Source organism: Odocoileus virginianus, chromosome 7 (genome assembly GCF_023699985.2).
Source record: "Odocoileus virginianus isolate 20LAN1187 ecotype Illinois chromosome 7, Ovbor_1.2, whole genome shotgun sequence".
NCBI lineage: Eukaryota > Metazoa > Chordata > Mammalia > Artiodactyla > Cervidae > Odocoileus > Odocoileus virginianus.
Window position 1 is genome coordinate 12,835,319 of NC_069680.1, and position 25,475 is coordinate 12,860,793.

Here is a 25,475-nt window from a genome sequence, read left to right on the forward strand (position 1 = left end):
TCAAGGAATTCTGAAAAAAGACTAGATGAGGGTTTTTCAGGCAAGGGAGTAGTCTGTAACCCACTCACAGGACAAGACCAGAAAACAGAGCAAGAAAGCATCAATTCAACTCTGATAGTCTTCAACCCAGGGTATCAGGGAAGAGGAGGATGGGCCATGGGCTGTGTCCTCAGGCCCTCAGAGCCAAAGGAGGACTTTGAAGAGACGGCAGTGCCTTGTGACAGGTTAAAAAAAAAAAAAAGGACATGTTGCACTGACTTCTGGGGCAGAAGATAAGAAAATGGCCCGGGCTGCTATAAACATACCTGCTGTGGTGGAGTTTGAGCCTGTCTATACCAGCACCCATTCAACATGCAACATATGGAGAAACCTCAAAAGAAAAACTAGTCTCCTTCCTGCCCTGAAGGAGCCATGGAGGCAAATGGACAAACATGAAACTAAGAAAAGTAAGAAAATCCCAGTATTCCCAGTTCTCAAGAAATAATTGGTGAGATTTTGTTTCCATCAAAATCAATTCAAGGAGTACTCCCTTCCCTGAATGTGTGCAGTGTCAGAGGCAACCGAATCTCCCCACCCCTACCATAATGATCCAATCCATTAGCTCTAATTTTGCCCACATGGTCACTGTTAGTTTTTTAACATAATTATTGTTAAATCAGCACAGATACAAAACATGTGAAAGAAATCTGAGGCCTAATAAACAATAACAAACACCTTGTAACCACAGCCCTGTGTTACTCCATTTCTTCTCCAAAATGTTGCTGCAAAAGCTAATGGCAATCTCATATATTTTCTACTGTGTGACTGGATCATTCGTTTGACTACTAAAGAATTCATTTTCCTTTAAGGTAGAATAATTTTTCTGATGGTTATTTTGGGTTTCTCGAGTCCATCAAACACCCCTTCATAGTTTCCTTCAGTGTCCTTTGGCACAGCTGCTGACAAAACGCACTGGTTACCCTGCACTAACTCAGTTTGAGAAGGTGAAACATTCAGGATGTGGATGATTGTTGACAGTTGCACAACAATGTGAATATACTTAGTGCCACTGAAATGTACACTGAAATGTAAATGTACAGTTAAATATGGTTAAAATTGTTTTATAATATATGACTTCTACAATTAAAAAAAATTTTTTTAAGTTTGTGGGGATACATGTCCCATATACTTGGTATAAATCTCATCCATGAGTTTTTGTGTGCTATCCCAGCTTCTCTGTGTTTTTAGGGAATGATTTGAAGAGATTCAAAACCTATGACACAACGGCCATCACCTTGCCGGAATCTGAATTTTTGTTTTCAAATTCTGATCCTATGAGTTTCTCATTCTTTGTACTCCATCTGCTTTCAGGAACCAGCCACCACAGCACTGGCATTAAAATTGCCAAGCACCCCTCCTGTCTTCTCCCAGCCCTCCAACTGCCCGCTTCTGTCTCTCCCTAGGAGCCAGCAGGGCTCAAGCTGAAAGGTGTCACCAAACGCAGCCTGTGAGGCTTTGTATCATTGTTGGTATAAATCCCCAGCTGCCAGGAAAAACCAAAGGCAAGCCTCCCTCACTCACAGCTTGTGAGTACATGGATACACGCTCCAACCTGACGATAAACGGTGGTTACTGTGGGGCAGCTAAATGCTGGCACCAGCCTTTAGACTGGATAGGTGCTAAGAGCAAGGATGGTGGGGCGGGCCCCTCTCACAGCATAAGCAACACAGGTTTTTTTTTTTTTTTGGCTGAACTGGGTCTTCGTCGTGATGCTCAGGCTTCTCACTGAGGTGGCTTCTCTTGTTGCAGGGTACAGACTCTAGGGCGCATGAGATCAATAGTTGTGCAGGACCTCAGTTCCTCCATGGCATGTGGGATCAAACCCATGTCCCTGGCACTGGCAGGCAGATGCCTAACCACTGGACCACCAGGGAAGCCCCCCATGGGTGGATTTTTAACCAGAGGGTGAGCAAGCTTCCAGAAGGCAGCCTCTGGGCTATTCACAGCAGAGGCCCTGTATCATAGCCATTTTTGAATCCCATCTTGTACCTAAAACTTCAAGAAAAGGTTAAGGAAGCAAGACAAAGACACAGAAGAGCAGCTTCCCTGAAATTCTTCCACAAATTTAGCATAATGCCTGCTTTTGCACCCAAACTTTTATTTATCATTTAAAGTGAAGAAGAGATTCATTTGCTCCTCATTTTTATCTCCCCATCGTCTCTTCTGAGCTCTTGCACATCAGTTTTATTTTGGTCCTCAGTCTTTTTGGGGCCATCTCGCGTAGTTTATGGCTCTTGGACTTCATGCCAAGACACGCAGGTCTGGGCAGGAAGCTCTTGGCACCAGGAAATTTTTTGTTTCTTGGGCTTGAGCCAATTAAATCAAACTCTGCTCTAAGGCTGCCTTGGGAAGTGACAGGCTTAACAGCCTGGTGAACGAACAGTGGAGTTGCCGTCACACTTGAGTTACAGTCTGTTTAAACTCCAAAACAGCTGCAATTCACAGCTCCCATTTCCTGAGAAAGGGAAACTTTCAGGATGTCACAGAGGAGAAGGTCTGAGTCCTCAAGGGGTTAGGGGTGGGGCTCCAACTTTCAGGTGGATGAGAGGCTGATTTGTAAGTTCTATCATCAGAGAGAAAACGTCTGTTTAAAGTCTAATCTTATGGAACATATTAGAAATATGAGGGAGGGTGAACCAAAGGCATTCAATAATTGATTTCTGGCTGATCAAAATATATCCTGTTACTGTGTGGCACTGCTTCTGTGTTTTCCTAGCTTTGTTACAAATATAGCCTCAGAACTGGCTGTCGATCTTGCTTCCTCCCACACAGCAAGTTGGAATCAATGATCCTTGGGAGGAAAGAAGGCAGGAGGGGTGGTGTAAATGTTGACAAGTCCATTTGTAGGTATTCTGTCAATTTAGGTTCACCCTATCAGTCAAGTTTTCTTTGCTGCCATCCTGGTTCAATACAGATTGAAAGTGAATGTGTTAGTTGCTCAGTTGTTTCCGACTCTTTGTGACGCCACGAACTGTAGCCCACCAGCCTCCTCTGTCCATGGAATTCTTCAGGCAAGAGTACGGGAGTGGGTAGCCATTCCCTTCTCCAGGGGATCTTCCCAACCCAGGGATGGAACCTGAGTCTCCTGCATTGCAGGCAGATTCTTTACCATCTTAGCCACCAGGGAAGCCCTAGTAAATACAGATTATTCATTTTCTGCTCCCCAGCTGGAGAAAGTAATGGGCACTGGCCCGTGCCAGGCATGCTTTGGTGAAAAGCCAACGTATGCTTCTACTTATTTTTCACAAATCAAAGATGATTTGATTTACCACCCAAATCAAAGATGTAATTTAAGATTCAATAAGACTGGTTTTAAAAAGATATAGCCATGCAACAGAATAGTCTACAGTCATTAAAAACAACTGGATCTATGTGTATCAATATGGAAAAATAACTTGGTATGTATATTGCCAAATTAAAAAAGGAACTTGCATATGTAGAGAATGGCCTGATGTCTGTACATATGCTGTGCGTGTGTGCAGAAATATTCTTTTATCTGTACACACACATTCTACATACTACTGAATACTAAATACAAAGAAAAAAATTGGCAAAAATATGCCGCAAACAGGGTATGTCTAGGGTTCCTAAAGAAGCAGACCCAAAGACAAGGATTTGCAATGGAATGACCTCTTGGGAGATGACTCCAGGAAATACTGGGGGGAGAAAAGGAAAATGAGTCCCAGGAAGAAAGGAAGAAAATAAAGGCTGTGTCATTGAACAAGATCCCACGTCAGCAAGAAGGGCTCAGTCCCCCTGAGAAACCCCAGGAGACAGTGCAGACCACACCTCGGACATCCAGGCTAAGGGCGGAGGGGTTCATCTTCCCAACCCAGTCCTCACAGTCTGAGGCTGCAGAGTCCTAAGATCTGCCAGCCCTTCAGGCTGCCCCACGTGTGCAAGTCCAGGGGAGGCCCAGGACAGGAAGTCGCAGGCACCAGCCAAAGACCACTTCCTACGAGCAATGAGACAATGGGACGTCCACACTGTCCACTGTAGACTGGATCACGGAAGGCTGTCATTGTCAGCATGATTTTTTGTTGGTTTTTTTTTTTTTTTTTGGTCTATCAATGACATTTTAAAACCAGAGGCAGGGAAGGAAAATAAAAATACTCAACAAAAACATTGGGCTTTCTAGAGAAAAGAAAAAGAAGCTGAAAATTAAGTCAGAAGAGACACAGGGAGGCCAGGGATATCTCCCCAAAGTGCACCCCCCTACCTAGAACATGTGCCCTAAAGAGAAGCCTACCCCACACACAGTAGGGTAGACGGTGCCGGGAGGACAGAAACAGCAGAGACGAAGCCCATTCTGACATTTTAATCTCAGGTCATAAATACAGTCTCGTGTGCATGAAGGGGATCATGAATGAGGAACTAGCACCGGGAACGTGGCCGTCGCAGAGCACTGCCTGCTTCACCAGCGTCGGCCAGAGGGCTGTGGCCACTCGGGGCGCCCACCCGATCGAGTGCTCGGCCTGTAGGTACCCTCCTTCTGGGGCAGCAATCTACTCTTGGCTCATTCAATTAAAAAAAAAAAATCATAAAAGATTGAGTGTCTGCAAGAAAATATCAAAGAGGATAAGAACATTCTCAGTTCTTCTCAGAGTCTAAAAGTAAAAAGGGGCAGTACGGAAGAAGGAGGGGACATGGGGGAGATGTCAGGGGTGTGCCGGGCTTCTTCCTTTCCCCAGAGCGTTTTTGTTTGGTTTTGTTTGGTTTTGTCTTTTTATAAAAACCAAGGAGGTATTAAGGCTGTTTGGAGATGGGCTGAGTCTCTCTGATGAGCCACTCGAGGGCTTCCTGGCGGCCCTGCATTTGCAGCTCCTTCCCGATCACGTCCCTGCAGGTCAGGTGGTAGTTGTTGAGCCAGTCGCGCTGCAAGAGGGAAGGAAGACAGGCACGTTTGCACCATCACACCCGCACCAAAGCCTGCCCACCGAGCAGCGGGGCCCCCCGTGCAGAGCTCACAGGCTGGGAGGAAAGGAGCACAGGACCCTCTCTCCCTGCCCAGGAACAGCGGCTCCTTGCGTTCTGCCTCCCTGGAGACAGACAGGACGAGCCCCAGGGCTGATGGTGAAAACGTTCCCAGAACCGTCTGCCGCACACGGGCTTCAGGGACTCTGAGGGAACGGTGAACACCTGACTGCAGACTGTGGCTCTGGGCTCCCCTGAGTGCAGGGAAACTTGTAACCAGAGTTCCCTCAACAGACCCCCTGCCTGGAAGCCATGATGAGAGAGAGAGGGGCAGGGGGTCTCGTGGCTCCTGCACCCACCCTTACTGCCTCGACTGCTGTGAAGACACACCTAAGGCTGTCCTACCGAGGCGCTGAATTTCCTATTCCGAATCCACCTACGAAGCTGAACACAGTAGGATCAGCTAGGTCCGTAAGAGTCTTGCCAGTGTGGCCGTCCAGATGCACCCAAAGCCTCTGGTGGTCAAGGGCTGTGCTGCAGAGTGGGGTAGGGAGTAAGCTTGACTTTCAGACGCTCAACTGAATGAGGCCACCACACCAGGAGATTAAAAAGGAGGCAAAAAGGAAGGACTTGGGGAGTGTGTGGCGGGGGGTGGGGTGTTGACGTGCTGAACCTGATGACAGAGGTTGTGCATGGGTAAAAGGTTAAATCTCCTCCTCATGAGGAGGGAGGGAGGCTGAAGTATGGAAGAAAGCAAGTTCTACCTAGAGCAGAACCCACTCTCTACTGTCCATGAAGGGGGCCTGCCCACTTCACATTAGACAGATGGGGTGATGCTGCCAATGGCTTTGACCCAACTGGGACTCCAACTCCCACTGATAAGAGTCACTAGTCTGTCTGGGAGGTGGGGGCATGGGGGGAGGGGTCAGTACCCAAAACAAGCAAGCTGCTGGTACATGTCAGCAGCAAGGCCAGGCAGGGCTGTAAGGCAGCTCAACAGTGCAAGACACAGGAGCAACGAGGGGCCACAGAGAAACTCCCAAGACCTTTCTGGGTGGGGGAAAAGGGAGCCCCCGTCAGCAGCCAAAGCATCACCACAAAGGCCCAGGCAGCCTGCAGCGCCCACACTCACGTCCGAAGTCCCGTGCTGCCACCTGGTGACAGACGGGTGGGACTGCAGCCCCAACCCCAGAACTGCCAAGCCTGAGACAGGAAAGGGCAATGACTGGGAGTTCCAAAGCCCGGTGGGCAGCATCCTGTTGTGGGGTATCTCTGTGCCTTAAGACAGAATGAAGTCCCAGATTTATTGAGTGGTATATGGGAAATGAACCCTTTTGCTGAAAGAGATAATAAATATACTCTGCTTGGTTATATTAAAAACTGTCCTCTACCTGTTATTTGTGGAAACTTGCGAATGATTCCAAGGTAAGATATTCTCTGTCCTACAATAACTAACTGGCTGAAAGAACAGTTCAGTGATCTGAGTCCATAAGATAAAGTCATGAACACGGGACCAGACAGAGTGTACCGGTCTTTGCCAATGTCATGGGGAGTCACAGGTTAACAAAACTCTCCCTCAAGGAAAAACTGGCCTCGCTTAGCTTTCCTCACGCACCGTTTCCCTGGATCAAGTGGAAGGTCACATGGGAGAAATGTCTCCTGACCGGCACAACTCACATGGACAGCAAGGCCTCTCTGACCCGGGATTACTTGGCAGACGACACAGCCTTCAGCGTCCAAGAGTGCAAAGCAACTTATCAGTAGAGACTCTTTTACTAAGCCCCTGGGAGCTGTGCTTGGGGGCCATGAGAAGAGACTGGCTCCTTGGGGCCGAGGGCTGTAAGCGGTGGGGCTCCCACGCCTGCTTCTGTGTTCTCATCCGCTCCCACCTAAGCTCGCCCTGTGGGGACCAGGAGGAGCCCCGGGACTGTAGGAGAGAGTCTTTCTGCTGAAGAGACACAGCTGGTGCTGCCTCCTGTTCCATATCCATCTCTGACCTGAGTAAAGCGGCCTCAGGGGGGCTGTGTGGGTCCTGTGAGCAGGAACGTTTAGCTGAACCAAGGGCACTGAAGGTCAAGAAGAAGTGCCCACACAAGGAGGGCATCAGAGTGAGAAGCGGATGACCTGCCTGTCAGCCATCTGTGAACTGGATGAGGCGGAAGAAGGGGCCACTGGCAGGGAAAGCCCCATCCCACAGGCCTGTAGCAAAGGTTCCTCAGCCCGCAGAGGCACCTCCCTCTGGTGCCAAGCACAAGGCCCAGGTGGGCTCCACTGAGGATACAATCCCTCCTCACAGCCCCTGGGATGAGGCCAGCAGCTGCCCCCGATAACAACCACCTCTTATCCCCACCACACTGTCCTGCCTTTGGCTCCTGCTAGTCTGCTTTTTGCTGGACTTCCAGCCACCTGCCTTGCTCTGGAATTGGTATCCTTCTGGCTTCTGTCTTCATGGCTCAAGCCTGACCACTTCACAGCAGATAGCTGGAGTGGTGTCGTTTCTACCATTTTTGACCCTCGTCCTTGCTCTGACCTTGATCACCTGCCTGACCCTTCCAGTCTGCCTCCAGAGTTCTGAACCTGAGCCTGGGGACCCACCCAAGGGTCTAAAGGGGTTTCAAGACCTGTCACCCTCTGAGCTTGACAGGTGAGCAGGCCATGCTTCTGCTCTGTGAAGGGTTTCAGGGCCCAGAGCAACCACCTGCCTGCTTGTCTGTGTGAAAACCATGCATATGATCATAGATTGTGCTTCTCAGTTCCTTAGTGTTTCAAGCAATATGAGAAAACAATCTGGCGTGTGCAACAGCCAACAGCCCCCCTGCCCACCTGGCTTTTTGTGGGAAGACACATGGTCCATGTTTGGTAAACATGCCTCCCAGCATTTATGGCTCCTGCCCTCCCGAGAGGCAAGAGCATACGGTTCATTCCCAGCTGTGACACTGCAGCCTCTGAGGGTGGGGCAAACAGGGCTGTTATCTACCTCGAAACCCAACAACGACAGGAAAAGCACCTACAGTCCTTGGGAAACCTAGGATTTCCAACTCAACCGGCCTAGACTCTGACTTCAAAGTGAGGATGGAAGGGAGCACGCAGGGTGGACAAGGACCTAAAAGTGAGGATGGACGGGAGGACTCAGGGCGGCCCTCCACCCCCCAGCCCACACACACACTTCTGCCCCCCGCCCCAGGACTCCCTTGTTACCTCTTTGTCTGTTAGAGAATCCACGTCTATCATTTTGGTCTGTATTGGAACCAAAGTCAAAGGTTCAAAGGTCAGGCTTCCCCGGTTGTTGAAGTTATACTACGGAAGAGGGAAGACAATAGGAGCGTTTACTCTTCACCACGATGACCCACCCTGAGGTCACTCCCCGCAAACATGACCGCCCCTCAGCCAGGTGTAGCGAGAAATCAAGAGTGGTTAGCCGGTCACCATTTCTAACAGATGAAAGAGACAGGAACAGGGCAGGACCACTTTCCAAGAGCTGCTCCGCTGTGCAGACCACAGCCTGCGCCCTCAGGAAAGGCCAGGCAGAGTGCTGAGGACCTGCTCAGCAGGTGCACAAGACTCCTGTCTGCTGACATGGGGAGGAGACATGGCAGGGGCCGGGGTTTCTAGAAGCAGGCACATCTCTGGTTCTCAAGCCTCTGCTAAGCTGTAGGTCCCCAGCAGATCATTTTGGTTTTTTTTTTTTAACATCAAGTACGCGGCCTGCCTTGCCCCAGCCAGGCCCCTCAGGTGACATTAAGAGGTCTGTCCAGTGCACGAGGCATGGGACGGCAGGGCACACGGGCCATGCTGGGTCTCTCTTCCTGGCAGGGTCTGTGGGATGGGGAAAGGCGAGGCCGCTCCAGGGACATCAGCATGCAAGCAGAGAGGAGACCCCGGCGGCCAGCCTCCCTGCAGGCATAGGCAGTCACTTCCCTCTAGCTGTGGAGGAGGAGCAAACAGGTCTTGGAGGTAAAGCCCAGCACCAAAAACCTGCCTCCTCTTGGTAATGTGATGGGGAGAGGGCACCTCACCTGTACCTGACCCAGCGGCTAGCTCAGGCTTCCTCAGTTTTACCTGATAAAAATCATCTGGGGCATTTGTTGAAAATAGTTCCCAGGTCCCAGCCCTGGAGATTCGGTTTCAACATCTGGAGGGAGCTTTTAAACAAGCACCCCCCACCCACCCCCCTCCATGCCCACACACACACAGTGAAGGTTTCATGACACGACCCTACCTCCAGTAAACTCAGAGCCCCAAGTTACATGAGGCAGGGGCCTGCCCGAGGCTCCCTGAGGTCCCGTTCAGGGTCCCCATTCACTCAACATTTTCTTTCTAGCTTTGCAGAAGAGAACGAATTCCAGGAAAGACCCCAATACCAAGGGAAGGAGACTCCATTCTGGCCCCAGAATGGCATGCTCTTGGTTTGAGGACAAAAGTCCTCATCTTCCCCCACTAAGGAATAAGGGAATTTTTAGAAGAAAATAAATACATCATTACTCACCTTGGTCTTAACAGGCACCACTAGAACAACATTCTCAATGCGAATTCCAAAAGCCCCGTCTTCATAATACCCTGGCTCTGAAACAAACCAAACCCTGAATGAGGAGCAGCCTGCAAGGAAGACACGCACAGAGAGGCTCTCACTCATGGGACGACTACGCTTCTCCGAAGGAGAATCAGAGGAAGGGCCACTCAATCCAGTGCAAGAGCCCAGATACACCTCTTCCCATGAGGCACTTTTATCTAGAGGTCCACAGAGAGAAAGGCTTGGAATTCCTGAGAACTGGCTGCAGGGTAGGGAGTAAAATAACAGAAAATCCGCCAAACGAAAGTATGGGGCGGAGCCATAAGACACAATGATGCGGGTGTTAAAATACGTTCACCAAGATTTGGTAATGACACAGGGACATATTAGGTAAGAAAGCAGAATACAGACCATATGTCCAGTGTAATTTCAATGATACTAAAAAAGGTATGCACATATATAAAGAAACAAGAAGTTAACATATCCAAACGTTAAGTTGTGTTTCCCCTGGGTGGCTGGATTACAAATGATTTTCATTTTCTTCTCTATATCATTCCACAGTCTCACATTTTCTACAATGAATATTTATCACTTTTACAATCAAAGAATGTTGTTGTCTAATTCAAAGTGACGGGAAGTCAAAGTGTTAGTCATTCAGTTGGGCCTGACTCTTTGTGACCCTGTGAACTGTATGCAGCCCACCATGCTCCTCTGTTCATGGAATTCTCCAAGCAAGAATCCTGGAGAGGGTTGCTATTCCCTTCTCCGGGGCATCTTCCCAACCCAGGGATAGAACCCAGGTCTCCTGCATTGCAGGCAGATTCTTTACCATCTCAGCCATGAGGGAAGCCCAAAGTGATGGAAGGGGCAAATTTTTTCCAATTTACTTTATAATAATTAAAATATAAGAAACAACACAGAGCTTTCAAAAAGGCAGAGGATCCACACGCAGCCTCTAGGTGAGGGACACCTACCATCAGTGACGATCATGCCAGCCTCCAAGGGCTCATCAGAGAATGTTTTATAACTGATGCCACATGGACCCTCATGGACATTCAGAAAAGACCCGACACCATGCCCCGTTCCGTGCAGGTAATCCAGGCCAGAATCCCATAACGCAGAGCGGGCAAAGGAGTCAAGGAGGTGGCCTGAAAGACACATAAAGGACCACTTGGTGATATCTGTACAGTACTTTCCAACTGGCAAAGCACTTCAGAGATTAGATGTGATAGGTTTGGCTCCAGAAGATGAAACAGAAATGAGCTGGTAAAAGTTACTGAAGGATTTAGGTTTCAGTCCAGCACAAAGAACTTTCTGACAACCAGAGCTCCTGAGCAGGACGGCTCCCCCACCAGTTGGAGCTCAGTCTACAGCTGGAGGATGCTGGTCAGGGATGCCACCAGCAGCAGGTGAAGGCTGCGGGAGATGACACGAACGTTCCCTTCCCAGTGCTGGAACCCTACGGTTTCGGAACTATGAGATGAGATCCTAACCAGACTGCAAGCATGTGGAAAGTGGTGCCCGGGGAAATGAGTGCCAGGGCAGTCTAAGCAGATTCGAGGCCTGGGTCTTATCAACTTCCCATGCACTGGCCCACCCACCAGTCCTCAGGCAACAAGGTCTAGTCCTCAAAAGTCAGGCTCCCAGTAAAATAAAGCCCAACACGAGTCCTAAAAGGAGCGCTGGCCCAACACCCGAGGCAGCCAGGAGGCTGCACCAGGACCCCCGGGGCCTTCAGGCCTCACTGCCCTCTCCTGAGAGTCACCCACCCAAGGTCACCCAACACAAGTGGTCAGGAGGAAGGGACAGCTGACCCCGAGCCCAACCCTAAGTCTGACTCCCTGGAGGTCCTCTCTGCTCAGTCCAGCAGCAGCCCCACTTGCCCAGGCTGGGCCTGGAGTGGTCTGGGGGCTGTTATGGCAAGGGGAGGACATGTGTTTTCACCCAAATTTAGACACGCTTGATGCCTGAAAAAGATACAGCCCGCCATGTGACAGAAGGCACCACCTACCTTTGGTTCCAGTCGGGAAAACAGCTGCGCTCACAGCTATGTGGCCCTTGAGAACATACGTGAAGCATTCCTGCCAAAGAAAAACCCAGAGGGCATGTTCAGGACAGGCACAGATGCTTTCATCTTGTAGTTTTCAGGTAGTTTGGAAAACCTTGCCTCTTAAGGTTTTATAGCAATACCACAGAGAAAATCAGGGGAACAGGAGAACCAGTGGGAAAGAAAAACCTGGCCTTGGGACCAATTTTCTAGAAAATCTGGAAATTCGATTTAGCAAAAGAGAACTGTCCAAGAGATGACCCCACTAGTCTTTCCCTTGAAATGAACTCTCTGCCATCAGAGCCTCAGAAAGACAGAAAAAGTAGTAAGAAGTACTGATGACACTAGCTAACACTGTCAAGCTACCCCTCGGTGCCAAGCACAATACTAAGCACTGCATGTCTAAGCCCACACTTCATGATGGAGGCACTCCTGCCACTCTCACCTTACAGGGGAATGAAGTAATTAACATGCCAGGCCACGCAGTTCGTAAGTGGCAGCATCTGGCCTTGGAGCCAGGTGGTCTTGCTACTCCTCTGTGCCCCTCGCCACCATCTCTACTCAGGGTTTAGTCCTTACCGCCCAGACAAGAAAAGTGCTGTTTGGATGGGTAGTGGCTTGCCAGTAAGGTGCAGAGTCTGCACTAAACCGCTCACTGTCCAATCTGGTCCAGACTGAACACAGCTCAGGAAGCAGTGTGTTCTACACACCCCTGGTAATACACACACCAAAGGGGTGTGTGCATTAGTCACTCAGTTGTGTCTGACCCTTTGTGACTCCGTGGCTCCACTGTCCATGGAATTTTCCAAGCAAGAATGCTAGAGTGGGTAGCCATTCCCTTCTCCAGGGGATGTTTCTGACCCAGGGATCGAACCCAGGTCTCCTGCACTGCATGCAGATTCTTTACGGTCTAAGCCACCAAGGAAAGCCCAAACTAAAGGTATCTGGACCCAAGGTCAAACTCGTCCAAGGTGCCAGTGCCAACTAATGAAGGACATGAGGGACCGGCACTGGGAAACATGCCCTGCTGCATCCCACAGAGCCCTCTTCCCGGGACAAGCTTCCTGAAGGAGCTCCCAGGGAAAAGAGAGAGACTCAGATTCAACCAGTATTTGCCAAGCAGTGGCTATGATCCAGGAACCAGCTGGGCTCACAGAACCTTCCCAGCCAGCCTTGGAGGTAAGTACTCTACCCCCATCTTTATGGATGGTCTAAGTGTCAAGTATCAAGGTCATGGAGACTGTGAACAGCAGAGATCTGAAACCCAGTGTCTAGACTCCGAGCACACATCTCTCTACCTTACAGTTGTATGCCGGACAGCCCAGACACCAAGCAGTGCATGTCATTTCAGAGGGTTCCTAGAGGGCTAAGCCTATAAATAGGAACACTGAAATTGAAAAAAGGAGGGTAGCTTTCAGAATCAAATCTAGACACTGATCATAAAAAAAAAAAAAAAAAATTCACTACCTTGCTCCCTTCCCCAAAGAAGGCCAAAGTTGTTTAAACTTAAATCTGAGCCTGACCTTAGCAGACAGAATGTTCTTAAAATCTTTCCAATAATCAATTAAATGGATGTCATAAAGCAGATAAGCCTGACTCCACAGTAATGAGCTCTTTTACTGTCCCACATGTAACTTTTACTTATTTATACAATCCCTTTTCACAAGAGGGAACGGTCAGAGAAAGCAGAGGGCCTCTTGAGCATTCTCTTACCTTCTCATAAGCCGTAGGAGTTCCAAAATGCATGGTGCGAGTGACGTCTGTGGTTCCATCCCTGCCCAAAAGAAAGGGCAAGTTAGTGTTCACTCCAAAGAAGCTCTTCCTCAAATACGAGACAGGTGACGATGTGGAGAAAACTGAACCCTCATGCAGCAACTGGTGTTCGGGGAAATAGTACAGACACTTTGGAAAACAGTTTGCAGGTTCATAAAAGGTTTCTTAAACACGGGGTGACCTTATGACCCAGCACTTCTACTCCCCCGAGTAAACCCCCGAGAGAACTGAGAACGTCCACACAAACACACGTACACTAATGTTCACAGCAGCATTACTCTTCATATCCCAAACATGGGAACAACCTAAATGTCCAACAACTGATGAGTAAACAAAATGTGGTACATACATACAATGAGACAGTATTCAACAATAAAAAGGAATGAAGTACTGATGCATGCTACAGTGTGGATGATCCTTGAACACATTATGCTAAGTGACAGAAGTCAGAAGCTGACACTATATATTAATATTATATAATTCCATTAATATGAAATGTCCAGAACAGGCAAGTACATACAGACTAAAGTACATTAGTGGTTCCCTGACTAGGGGAAGATAGAAAGTGACTGCCAACGGGAATAGTGTTTCTTTTTTGGGGGGTGATGAAAATACTCTAAAATTGATGATGGTGATAGTTGCAAACTCTGTGAACAAACTAAAAATCATCAATTGTACACTTTAAAAACTTGAATTATATTTCAATAAAGTTATTATAAAAAATAAAATGAGACACAGTGTGAAAGCAAGGATGGCCCAGTGCAGTGGGAGTGAACTCAGTCAGGCCCTGACACACACACACTCATAGTCTACAATGTGAGGACTGTTTCATGGAAGACACCATTCCTGGGGTTATGAATGAAAGTGGACCTTCTGGCAAAAGAAGGTCAAACTCCAATTCCTCCTGTCAGGATGGCAAGCAGTTTACTAGAACCTAAAAATACACAAATGTATCTTTTAGAACACCCCAATCCACCCCCAACAGAGAAAGGATAGCTTCTAGAATCCTGCTAAAATGTAGAAGTGACCCAAAGTTACACCATTACCCAAGTAATCTCAATACTCTTAGCTCTAGGCTGTTATTAACACCAACCCATACTTCCCAGGCTAGATTGTGGCTTTCACATACTTGGCTGAGCTCATTTAATAACAAGATTCTCCACCAGGCAAAGTCCCAGCTGCACTGGAAAATGGAAGATTAAAAGGCCTGGCTCATGCTCTCTCAATGCAGACAACACCTATTCCAGCTCCTCCTCGTGGGTTCCACCTCAAGACCCAATCAAATCTTGGGTTCTCTGAGAAACTATTCTAGTTGATGACTGTGAAAGCAGCAAGGCATGAAGAAAGAAATCCAGAAATTCAGGGATGACCCTCATTTCTCATTCATCCTTTCAAAATTTAAGCCCTCCCTCCCCAAGACCCTGAGGTCACTGCAAGTTGGGGAACTGGCAGGTGGTTTATGGGCTGGGGCAGAAGACTTCCCAATGGTTCTGAAAGCCTACTTTCAGCTATTTATTTAGTATTTAACAGCTTCCAGCCAAGGACTAAACATTTCTACCAAACAGTCTTTTGTGGGAACAGAATCACAACCGGGCTATTTCAACAAAGGGTGAAGAAAAGGACAAGACATGGGAACAATTCCATCAGTGGCCGGCGCAGAATGAGACGACCCGCTGAGAGATCTCAGCTGGAGCCTGGCCTGTCCACCTACTCAACTGCCCTGACAGCGCAGTCAGGCTCTCCAGTAGCCGCGATTCACTTACTTGTATTGAGCACCCGAGTCAATGAGGTACACCTCATCCAGAGACAAGGTCCTATTCGTCTCAGGGACCGGCCTAAGAAAATTAATTACAAATTAATTATTCCACAAATGTAAATGCTTCCTGAATCTGGGAGGAGGGAATACAAGAGTTCTTTGTACTATTCTAACAACTTATGTAAGCCTGAAATTATATCAAACCCAAGTTACCCAATAGCTTAATTATTGCAAGTAATATTAACCTTCTACTCAAAGACTAGTCAACCTATCTCCCCAACTAGATAAGGAGCGCAAGAGAAGGAAGAATAACATATGTCTTTATATCTACCTCCATTTGTGACTAGAACAAAATAAGTGTTCATGAGATACTGTAAAAATTACAAAAATAATAATCAAAAGAAGCAAGAGGACCAAGCTGGGGAATGAGGAGAGAGCATTTGTCTTTATTTGGGGAGGGGTGGTGATGGTTCAGTCCCCTGCCTCAAGCCTCCACTTTTCTCCCGCAGCCCTAACCCCACCAGGAGCCTCCCCACTTGCTTCCTAGACCACCAGAGGGGCAGAAGGTGAGTCTCACTTTGGGAGAAAGACTAAAGGGACTTTTGCTGGGAAAGGAGTAGATCATGATGCTTTTACACTAGAGCAATATTTTCAAATGAACGGGAGGAACTTTTTAAAGTAGCTTGATTCCTCCGTATCTCCTTCCAGACAATACACTGCACTGGGAAAAGCTAGACAGGATGTGAGCATTCCAAGTCTCTGCCCTGCAGTGCAGAGAGGGTCTCACAGAGGTTCTGCTTCATTCATAGGCAGGAAGGGGGCCAGTAGACACTCATTCCCAATGACTAGAAAAGAGTACCAGATACGGGCCCAGCACCCTGTTTCTCAACAGGCTTCCAACAGCCACAATGAAGAAGCACAAAGGAAAAGTGAGATTCTCCCCACTTGGACTGAAAATTTTTATTTTAAGTTCTAGGGTCGTATCCAGCCAGGAAATTCATCACCTGTGCTAAATATAAGACAAGAACTCAAGTCCTTTTGATAGTTTAATGTTGAAACAGAAGCATTAATATGAGAGAACTATACAGTCACATCCGTGGCTATCTCCCACACAGTAGCTTCAAAATTTGTCCCAAGACTAAAAACTCTAAAAGCGATTAGTAAAAAGGGTGGAGGGGGGACTTGTGCCCAAGTACAGCACAGTGAGATAGCCAGAGTGCTCCATCATGATGCCCATCAGAGATGGGAAGCAAAGAACTCAAGATACCCCACACAAGGCAAAACCATGTGAGCCAGGCAAAGCTGAAGCTGGAGTCCATGCAAGAAGCCTAGTTCCATTTCCCACCACCTCCACAGGTGGGTCTAGCTCCCCCAGATTCATCAGTGCCCTCCTGGCCTCACAGTGGAAGGAAGCTTGGCTCTGTGGGTCCACGGGCTCGTGTGGTACAAATCCCCATATGCTGGGGAGGAAAGAGAGGGTACAGATTATCTCCTTAAACATAACAGGGTGCTCCACAACCTAGTGGTAAGTTTGTTTGGAATGGAGGTCATGGAGCTCACAAGACGTTTGGACTAGTGCATCAAGAAGGCTGCCACCGTCAGAAAAGAAAAACACTAAAACTTCCAACTATTAAGATTCGGGGATTATGACTACAGATACTGCAGTCTCAGAGGAAAGAGGGATGACCCGTTTGACTACATCATGGACAATGTCGATGGGCAACATCGGTGCCAAAGAGTCGCTCCCAAAAGGCAGAGGCTTCGGATTGAGAGACAAGAAGACCTCAAAGATCTTATTTCACACATGAGAACGATCTCAACAGACACAGGGAGGTGGGCGCAGGGGCCTCTGATAAAACAATGTCTCTCCCCTGCTCAGGCTCCTGTGCAGCAAAGCCAGGCAGCGGGCTCCTCCGCGCGCCTTACGCGTAGTGAATGATGGCGCCATTGGGTCCCGTACTGGAAATGGTTGGGAAGCTCAGGTCCACAAAGTCGGCCTGCTGCCTGGAACAGAAAGACACACACAGGGCAGAGCGGCCTAAGGGTTCTTACTGTGCCAGCAATCGGGGCCCCGCCCAGCTTCACTGAATCTGCCAAGGACAGGCACTCAGGACTCACGGGGCTCCCCCCAGAGGGATCCTTACCTGCGGAATTCCTCAGCTTTGTTGGCAGCTGAGATCTCTGTCACACCACCTTTGGGCACCTACGAGGAAGTTGCTTATAAACCACTGGGGTGTGATAAATTCATGGGTCTCCCACATAGTATGAAAAGTGTTAGTCGCTCGGTCGTGTCTGACTCTTTGCGATCCCACAGACTGTAGGCTGCTAGGCTCCTCTGTTAGAGGGAGTACATTAAAAGCTTACTTTTTCCTCAATTCCCATGTTCCAACTGTCCAACCTACAGGACACAGATTATGTCTCATCTTCAACAAGTAGAGAATTCCCAAAGGCTCTTACCAAAGTTATCTAAAAGTAAAAGGACTTCTATCCATTTAATTTTTCACTCAGCTATTTCCCTCAGTATTATATCCTAAAACGTCCCCAAATTTAACCTAAATTCAAAAATTCAAAAGCATTCCCACCTACAATATCCTAAGAAAAAGATTCTGAATAAAGATAAATGCAAAAATATTATTACAAGGTCCTTGGTAATTGCAAAAAAAAAAAAAAATTCAAAAAACACTCTTAACATTTAAAAATAGGAGGAATGGGTAAATAAAGCAGCCTAGCCACTAAACACAGTCCCCACTTGGATCATTTTTTTTAAATCTCAAAGAAAATGGGAAATGCTCACACTATGATCCTAAGTGAATAAAACAGAATACAAAACAATAGCGGTACAGTGAGAGACGTAAAAATGACCTATGCTAAAAAAAACAAAAAATGACATACACAGATGAACAATTGCCAGATGGGAAAAATTTGTGGGAATCAAAGTATTTTCTTCTCCCAATGTAAGCTACTTTCAAAGAGTTGCTCATAAAATATCTAAAGGGAATATGATACCATTTAATAAGAGCACAAAGAAATCACCTTCCTATTAGCTACAAGGAGTGAAAAGGCAAGAAACTAATGACTAAGAATCAATTTAATATAAAAAGTTTTATGCCTTAAAGTTCAGAATATACACAAAGATCTTTTTTCTCTCAATACAATCAGCTTGACTGTAAGTCATTTTTCCTTATAATGAAAGTCCACTTCATTACAAGACAATTCCTTAACCCAGAAAGGACCCATTCTGTTAAGGAATTTCTTTCTTCATCTTTGTTACTGTTTTCTACAGTTTTTAAATACACACACAACAAATTTCCACAAAGAACTCTTAAAAAGGGGTACTAAAATTAGATCACGATCTTAGACCTCATGGTTAACCAGAGTCACAGTTAGAATCACATGTGGATAATTTCTGAATAATCTTTGTCCATGTGTTAAACAAAGACTAAGAACCAACCTCTTTTTCCAGCCAGTTAAAGAGTTCACATAAGGCAACGGCATCTTTAATCTGTGCAAATAATAGAGACATTTTTTTAAGTTATGACTGAAAATCAGATGGGCAGATCCAAGGCCCGGCCCTAATGTAGAGGACCACGCACCACCAGCAGTCAGGGCTTTCCATGTCAGCGATTCCCATGACCCATCCAGTATTTTATTTCATTCTCTCATGAACTCTGGAAGGCTCAGAGAGGTTCCCACCTGCGCCAGGGTCAAAGCCACACAGCAGGTAAGGGAGCTGGGCCTTCTGACCACCACACACCCCCTCTTCTGCACAGGCTGCTTTACTCACGTGAGCTCGCCTCATGCCTTCTGATTCAGCAGAATTCTTCACAGCTTTGGCGATGCAGATAGGGGTGTAAGGCATACAGCAGCGACGATCCTGGGGCGGGAGGCAATAGTGTGGGACTCACTCACCCCAGACCAGGATCACCCCTCCAGCCAGGACTCCTCACTTTAGACAAATCACAGAGCGCTCCCACTCAGGCCCTCCCTGCTGTCCCCTGGAGCCCAAAGACCTGCCCTTTTTGGGTGGTGACTCTGACCACTGGTGAAAGGGGCTTGAGCTCATCCAAAAAGATAAAGTACATCAAACAAGCTATTTCTCGTCTCTCCCCCACCCCCTTGGCTCTCTGAGATAGCTGGCTGCCAGCCAGCAGCAAGATGCTGCTTTTCAGACCTCCATGGTCATGGTCAGGGTTCACCAAGGGATCAAAGCTTGACCGAAATAACCCCTTTCTGGCTGCAAAAAGGAGGCCTTTCCCCACTGTCTGGGGATGCATGTGACCGATAAAGGGGCAAGGGAGCTCCTGTTCCTTCCCACCTCATGCTCGGGATCAGCTACCACTAACAGTCGGGTCTTAAGGGGCTGGGGAAGAGCCTTCCCACCTGAGAGCAAGTCAGAATCCAGCCCTGTGTGAGAGGGAGCAGGGAATAATTCTGCACCGAACTTCTCAAAGGGCTCCCTCTTTCCACACTCCTTGTTCTCTCTCTCTTGCATACCTGCCCCTCATGAAACAAGGCAGGCATGACCCCCACGGAAGTAGCGCTCTGAGTAACTCCATCACACAGGGTGACAGGGACAGGGGTGCAATGGGAAAACAGGACTAGACGGTCAGGCCTGGACCCCACCCAGGATGGCCCCTGCTTAGTGGAGGAGACGGGACATTGCTGGCTTTGCCAAAGGCCACTCAGCAGCCAGAGGCCCAGAGTAGGACAATCAAAAAGGCTCAGCTAAGGCGGCATGGACTCCTGCCCCAGGCCTCAGTGAAAATGAGGGGGCACGTGTCAGCAGATTAGCACCACCCAGCAGGCGTTCGGTCAAGGGCACCACTACCACTATCATTTGACCTTTGATAAATCCCCAACTCTCTAAGCCTCCCTGGGCCTCAGGTCTCCTTAACTATAAAATATGGTGGGGGAGGCAGATACAGAGTAGTGTTTCCCAAACTTCAGACACTCTCACACCATCTGCACAGGGCTTACCCAGGTTGCCTACTCGCTGGACCCTTATTACTTAAGACTCTTCTTTAGATGATCTTTGAATCAACAGTCTATTGAAATCAACTCTTTCTTAAGAAATAATTTTTATAATACATGGTCTCGTATGCTAATTATATTTTTTTTCAACTACACACTAAAATGCTTTTTTTAATTGAAGTATAGTTGATATATAATATACGTCTTAGATGTATAATACAGTGATTCACAATTTTTAAAGATTAGACTCCATTTAAGGTTATTATAAAATATTGGCTAAATTCCCTGTGCTGTACAATATATCCTTGTAGCTTATGTTTTTTATACATAGTAGTTTGTACCTCTGAATCTGGTACCCCAATCTTGCCCCATCTCCTTTCCCTCTCCCCATTGGTGACCACTGGTTTATTCTTTAAATCTGTTAAAATGCTTTTAAAATAGATACATTTAAATAAACCTAAGAATGAATGTGTACCACCTAAAGTCATCTCTCATGCCACATTTGGAAAACACAGGACTCACTGGGTTCCAAGAGCCCAAACGGCTCATTGAGGGGACGACACCTCTGATATGACACCCAGTCCTGGAAATCTGCCTGAACAACCAAACTCTGCTTCAAAGAGAAGTCGCCTGATGCCAGGACTAGCCTGGTGGCCAGCGTGGTAGGTTTTGATCGGCTCTGGGGCTACCAACCTTGGGGATGGCCTCGCTCACAGCATAGCTGGCCTTGTCACTGACCCAAACCTTCTCCCTTGGGGAAAGGCTGGCACACAGGATCTTGAGCTCGCTCAGGATGGACTTGTATGGAAGCACTTGGATTCTGTACTCGGCTTCCAGGCCCAAGTCAAGCAGCAGGTGTTCCTTCACAATGGGGGCGTCTATGCGGTCACCGTCAATGAAGAGCCTGCAGAGGGGCCAGAGGAGAGGTGATGGGAAAGGTGGGCGCAGGAATCAGAGGCCGAGAACACAGACCCACACTCAGGACGCAGGCTCTACCTTCCAGCATCCCAAATGAGCAGCTTCTCTTCCCTCCTGCCCTTCCCAAACCCTGCTCCCCAGCTGTGCTCCCTGCCCGTGCATGCTCCCTTCCACCCTGTCCCCCAAGCCAGGACCTGGGCACTGTCCTCCCTGATGCCCCTCTCTCCCTCCTTCATGGAGATCTTTGAACTTACGGCCTAAGCACCCCTCAAACCTCTCCAGCTTTCACTGTAGCCTTGCCCACTTGCTGCCCAGGTTAGGGTTAGGGCTAACCACTACCATCTCTCATGGATTAGTGCCATGGCCTCCTAACTGGTCTCCCTGCCACCAGTCTTCCCTATCCACCCTATTTTTCAATAATCATAATCCACCCCATAATTTCACTCCAATCATAAATTCTCTATGATTTACAAGCCTGACCATGTGGTGCCCTGTGGAAACTCAAAGCATCCTTAGGACAAGGGCCCAAGCTCCTGAACCTGACTCACAAGGCCTTACTTATGTGGCCCTGCCTACCTGCCATCTCCCACTCCAGGTTCCAACCACACTGAACCAGCCTGGATCCTTCACTCTCTCCTGTCCAAAGTCTCTGAGAGTGCTGCTCCCCGGCTTAGATCACCTGTTTCTCTTCCTCCTCATTTCCTACTCACCGAGCTAACTCCCAAGTACCCTGAATCTCTGTCTCAATATTACTGTCTCCTCTGATCAGGTCAGGCCCCTCCGATAACATCCATACCTGCCCCACTGACAAGTGAGTGCCAACTATGCATCGGAATCCCCAACTCTAACCCAGAACCCTATCTGCCTCATTCACCCCAATACCTAGTGGAGACTCTACCTCGTAACAGGCACTCAAACATGTCTGAATGCAGAAAGCCACTCAAACAAGAAAAGCAATGGCAGGAAGGCCGCAAGCAGCAGTGTAAAAGATAATTCAACGAGGCACGACTCAGGGGTTGTTCCTGCGTCACTTCTGACCTCCTGAATGATGAGCTCTATTTGCACTGTGGACCCAGGACTGTATAACAAAGTCCATATCCCCCTCTGCCTTGGCAGCTAGGAGTCCAACGTGCGGCCTGAACAAGTATTTGCAGCAGGAATTCTGTGAACTAAGCTCACTCTCTCCGGTTTTGTTCTGATGTCCTCGACACTTAACTTTTTTATCTTCTAGTACTACCAATCATTTTCAGGATTATGAGAGAGGCAGGATATAAATCAACACCTATTGTTAAGGAAGGCAGAAGGGAAAGGGAGGCAGGAAAGGGCAGGAGAAAAGCAGGTCCCTGGTGCACGTGAGGCCGAGACGGGTGGGCCCCGAGCCAGGGGGACGGACTGGGGCTCGGAAGAGCGGTGGGGAAGACCTCCAGCTGCGGGGCCAACACTCACATGATCGTCTCTAGTCCTAAGATTGCATAGGAGAAAAATACAGGATTGTGCTCTACGTCTGATCCTCGGAGATTGAATAGCCCTGGAAGAAAAAAAAAAATTCCTGTCACCCGCCCGACTGTGAGTTAAGGGGCAGCTGGGAGGATGCAGAGAGCGCTTCCACTGGCCGGGCAGGGCCGGCGGACCTCAGAGGCCGGGCGCCTCCCTTTCCGGTCTCGCCGCTGAGCTGCAGTTGCACACATCCACCAAAAGAGGGCACCAGAACTGCGTCTTTCGCTGCCACATCACCATCCCGAGAAGGGAATGGAAGGAGTTATTAGTTAGAACACCCGAGAATTGCCCTCCAGACAAAGAGTTGAAATGGTCCACCCGGCGGTGACCCGCCAGGCCTGGCCTTGCCACAGAAAAACCTCTGGCACTCCCAAGTACAGGGGCGCGAGCCAAGGACTCGCTCCCTCCTGTGGCAAGAGACTGAGGGTAGAGAAACGGAGAGCCACCCACCAGGGAGGCCAGATGCGCCCTCTGTGCGAGGGTCAGGAGCCCCAGGGAGGCGGAGCTTCCCAGCAGAGGAACAAAAGCAGTGAGTCAGTGGGGCTCTCGGCCCATGAATGAAACCCGAGCCGGCGGCCCACCCGGAACCGCGGCTGGGTGGAGGGCCTGCCTGGCCAGTGTCAGGGCCCTGGTGAGGTCACTGCGTGCTGGAGAAACTAGAGGGGCCGGAGCTAAGCACAGTTCTCGTCCCAGGACCTCCCGCAGCCTAACACTTGCTCTCCGGAGACTCGGAGTGCAAAAAAGACCCTGGTATAAAACGCACTGCCTCTATTTTAAAACCATGGCTTCTTCAAGTACAGCATGGAGGCAACATGTTTTACCCATCAAACCCAACTAGCACACTCTTTAAATGATAGTACCTGGGGTTGGTGAGAGTGTGGCAAGAGGGGTGCAACCTCTCTGGCAGGTACATGGCAATACCGTCAAACCCCTACCATGCACGCACCCTCCAGCCCATAACACCACCTCCAAAGTCAACCAAAAGCTGAAAGAAAATGATCAGAAACTAAGACACAGATTGTGATGCACCAAGACTTTGATGGCAGTCCTGTAATACAATCATAAGAAAAAGTGGAAATAACTCAAAGGTCATCCTGAGAGGAATGGTTAAGTAAATTGCACTATAACCATATGATGGGATATTTAATATTCACTTAAAATTATGTTTATATATGCTTAGAGTAAATACAGTGGAAAAAATCAAGTTACAAAATTATACATGCACAGAAATGTTAACTGATTCTGTGCAAGAAGATTATAGGTGACTTTTTTTTTTTCTACTTGCTCTGCACGTCCCAGATTTTCCACAATGAAAACGGAGGATATTTAAATAATCAAGGGGAGAAATTAGCTTCATATGTTATTTTCTCTGATGTTGATGTGATTAAGTTAATCAAGGATATAAATCACTGACACACATGACAGTTTGGGGGCTAGGGATTAGAGATTGTGCAGTAAGCCATCTTTCTCTAGTGAGAAAATAAAAAGATAAGGCAGTGCCTCTTCTCAGGTACCTCGGGTCAAACCCAGTCAGAAAATAGAAAAAGAAGGTTCAACCTTATTCATTCAGGTTCTAGAAGGCACTGAACAATTCCATGAGGATAGTTGAAGATCTAAAGATTAAAAAACTGCTATTGTACCAAAAGGTTTGGTGAACTTTCAGCTCCTGAGTTTTCTGAAGTAGAAATATTTCTAGAACATCCTCATTGTGAAGAATCTGGGAAATACAGGAGAAGTATAAAGAAAAAAATATCTCCTATGAGCTCCCTTCCATACCTATAGAAACAAATGAATGTTGACAGACACAAAAAGTTTGGAGACAGTGCCCCTCCTCAGAGGTGCCACAGTACTGAGGAGACTGGCCAGACGGGGACGCCACCACAGATTTAACATCAGCGCCTGGCTGTATTACTGCTCCAGACCAACAATCTCCTCCCCAACTCCCTGTACTTGTCCATCCAATAATCCCTTCTCCATCCCACTTGCCATGCCATGTACCCACTGGTGACGGGCTTCTGCTTATTCTCTGACTACACAGAAAACGGAATTCTGTGAACACACAGATTCCCAGAGAACCAACTGACAGACTGGTTAACACGCCCCAACAGTGAAACCAGAGCACTCACACGCAATCTCATCCAGGGCAGTGACCACAAACCACACGACGTTCCTCTCAGCCATTTTCAACCGAAGGTCTGCAACCTTGTCCTTCCAGGAGATGCCTGCAAGAAACAAACACACTTGCCACTCCAGCCCCTGGTCTGGTCCCGGGGACGGGTGAGAGCCAAGTGAAAGAACCCACTCCAAACATTCTTAACCAGCACCACATCCCAGGGAGCATGTTATCTGAGCGGACAGAATGCCTGGATACCAATCCCATACAAGAGAAGTGACTCCGTCTAAGCTAGTTGACTGTCCAGAGTCCGGACTGCCTCACAACAAAATTAATCTATTTGTTCATCCAACAAATGTCTATGAAATGTCTCTTCTGCCCAGGCATCAATATCTGCAGATACAATGCTGGTCACTGCAGTTACAGTTCTGAGCTACATGCAGTCCCTGCCCTCATGGGGCTTACAATCTGGAAGGGAAGACAGACAATTAAACCAGCAATTAGTTACACTTCTGTATAAAGACTGCTGCCATAGAGGAAGCACAGGGAACTTTGAGAAGACACTAACCAGCAGAGAGAACTCACTGAATCTTTAGAGGTCAGGCAAATATCACCCTCTACCTTACATTTCTAGAGCCTCAAGACCTGCATTTCAGTGCTAAGATCTAGGAATTCTCCACAGCCTGTTTCAGTGTGACTACCACTTCCAAATCACACATGCATTGTCAGACTCAGCCGGCGACTCCCTGCTACTCCTGTGGGCCCCAGAGACGCTCACCCCACCACCACCACCACCCGCTGACAGGAGACAGCACTTGTGCCCCACGGTACGGCCACCTGTGAGCAGGGCAGACATCTGTCCCATGCACACAGCACCTGGCAGTGCTCTGCACATGGTGGGCACCCAAGTGTCTGCTGACCCGAAGTCTCACCAGCC

The 25,475-nt window shown here is 48.1% G+C and overlaps 1 protein-coding gene across 3 annotated transcripts in view; it reads right to left on the reverse strand.

The window, feature by feature from the left end:
- Positions 1-4,342: 4,342 nt before the first annotated feature.
- Positions 4,343-25,475, reverse strand: part of XPNPEP1 (X-prolyl aminopeptidase 1) — a 51,327-nt gene continuing 30,194 nt past the window's right edge. For all 3 annotated transcript variants that reach the window (XM_020905424.2, XM_020905422.2, XM_020905425.2), the window contains 14 exons: positions 24,552-24,647; positions 22,375-22,456; positions 20,704-20,914; positions 18,824-18,913; positions 18,491-18,541; positions 17,184-17,242; positions 16,966-17,043; positions 15,047-15,118; positions 13,224-13,284; positions 11,475-11,544; positions 10,438-10,611; positions 9,440-9,516; positions 8,152-8,250; positions 4,343-4,914 (listed from right to left, as the gene is read on the reverse strand). In XM_020905424.2, the coding sequence (XP_020761083.1) occupies positions 4,786-4,914; positions 8,152-8,250; positions 9,440-9,516; positions 10,438-10,611; positions 11,475-11,544; positions 13,224-13,284; positions 15,047-15,118; positions 16,966-17,043; positions 17,184-17,242; positions 18,491-18,541; positions 18,824-18,913; positions 20,704-20,914; positions 22,375-22,456; positions 24,552-24,647 (1,349 nt within the window). In that variant the 3' untranslated portion in view covers positions 4,343-4,785. The remainder of the gene's footprint in view (positions 4,915-8,151; positions 8,251-9,439; positions 9,517-10,437; positions 10,612-11,474; positions 11,545-13,223; positions 13,285-15,046; positions 15,119-16,965; positions 17,044-17,183; positions 17,243-18,490; positions 18,542-18,823; positions 18,914-20,703; positions 20,915-22,374; positions 22,457-24,551; positions 24,648-25,475) is intronic.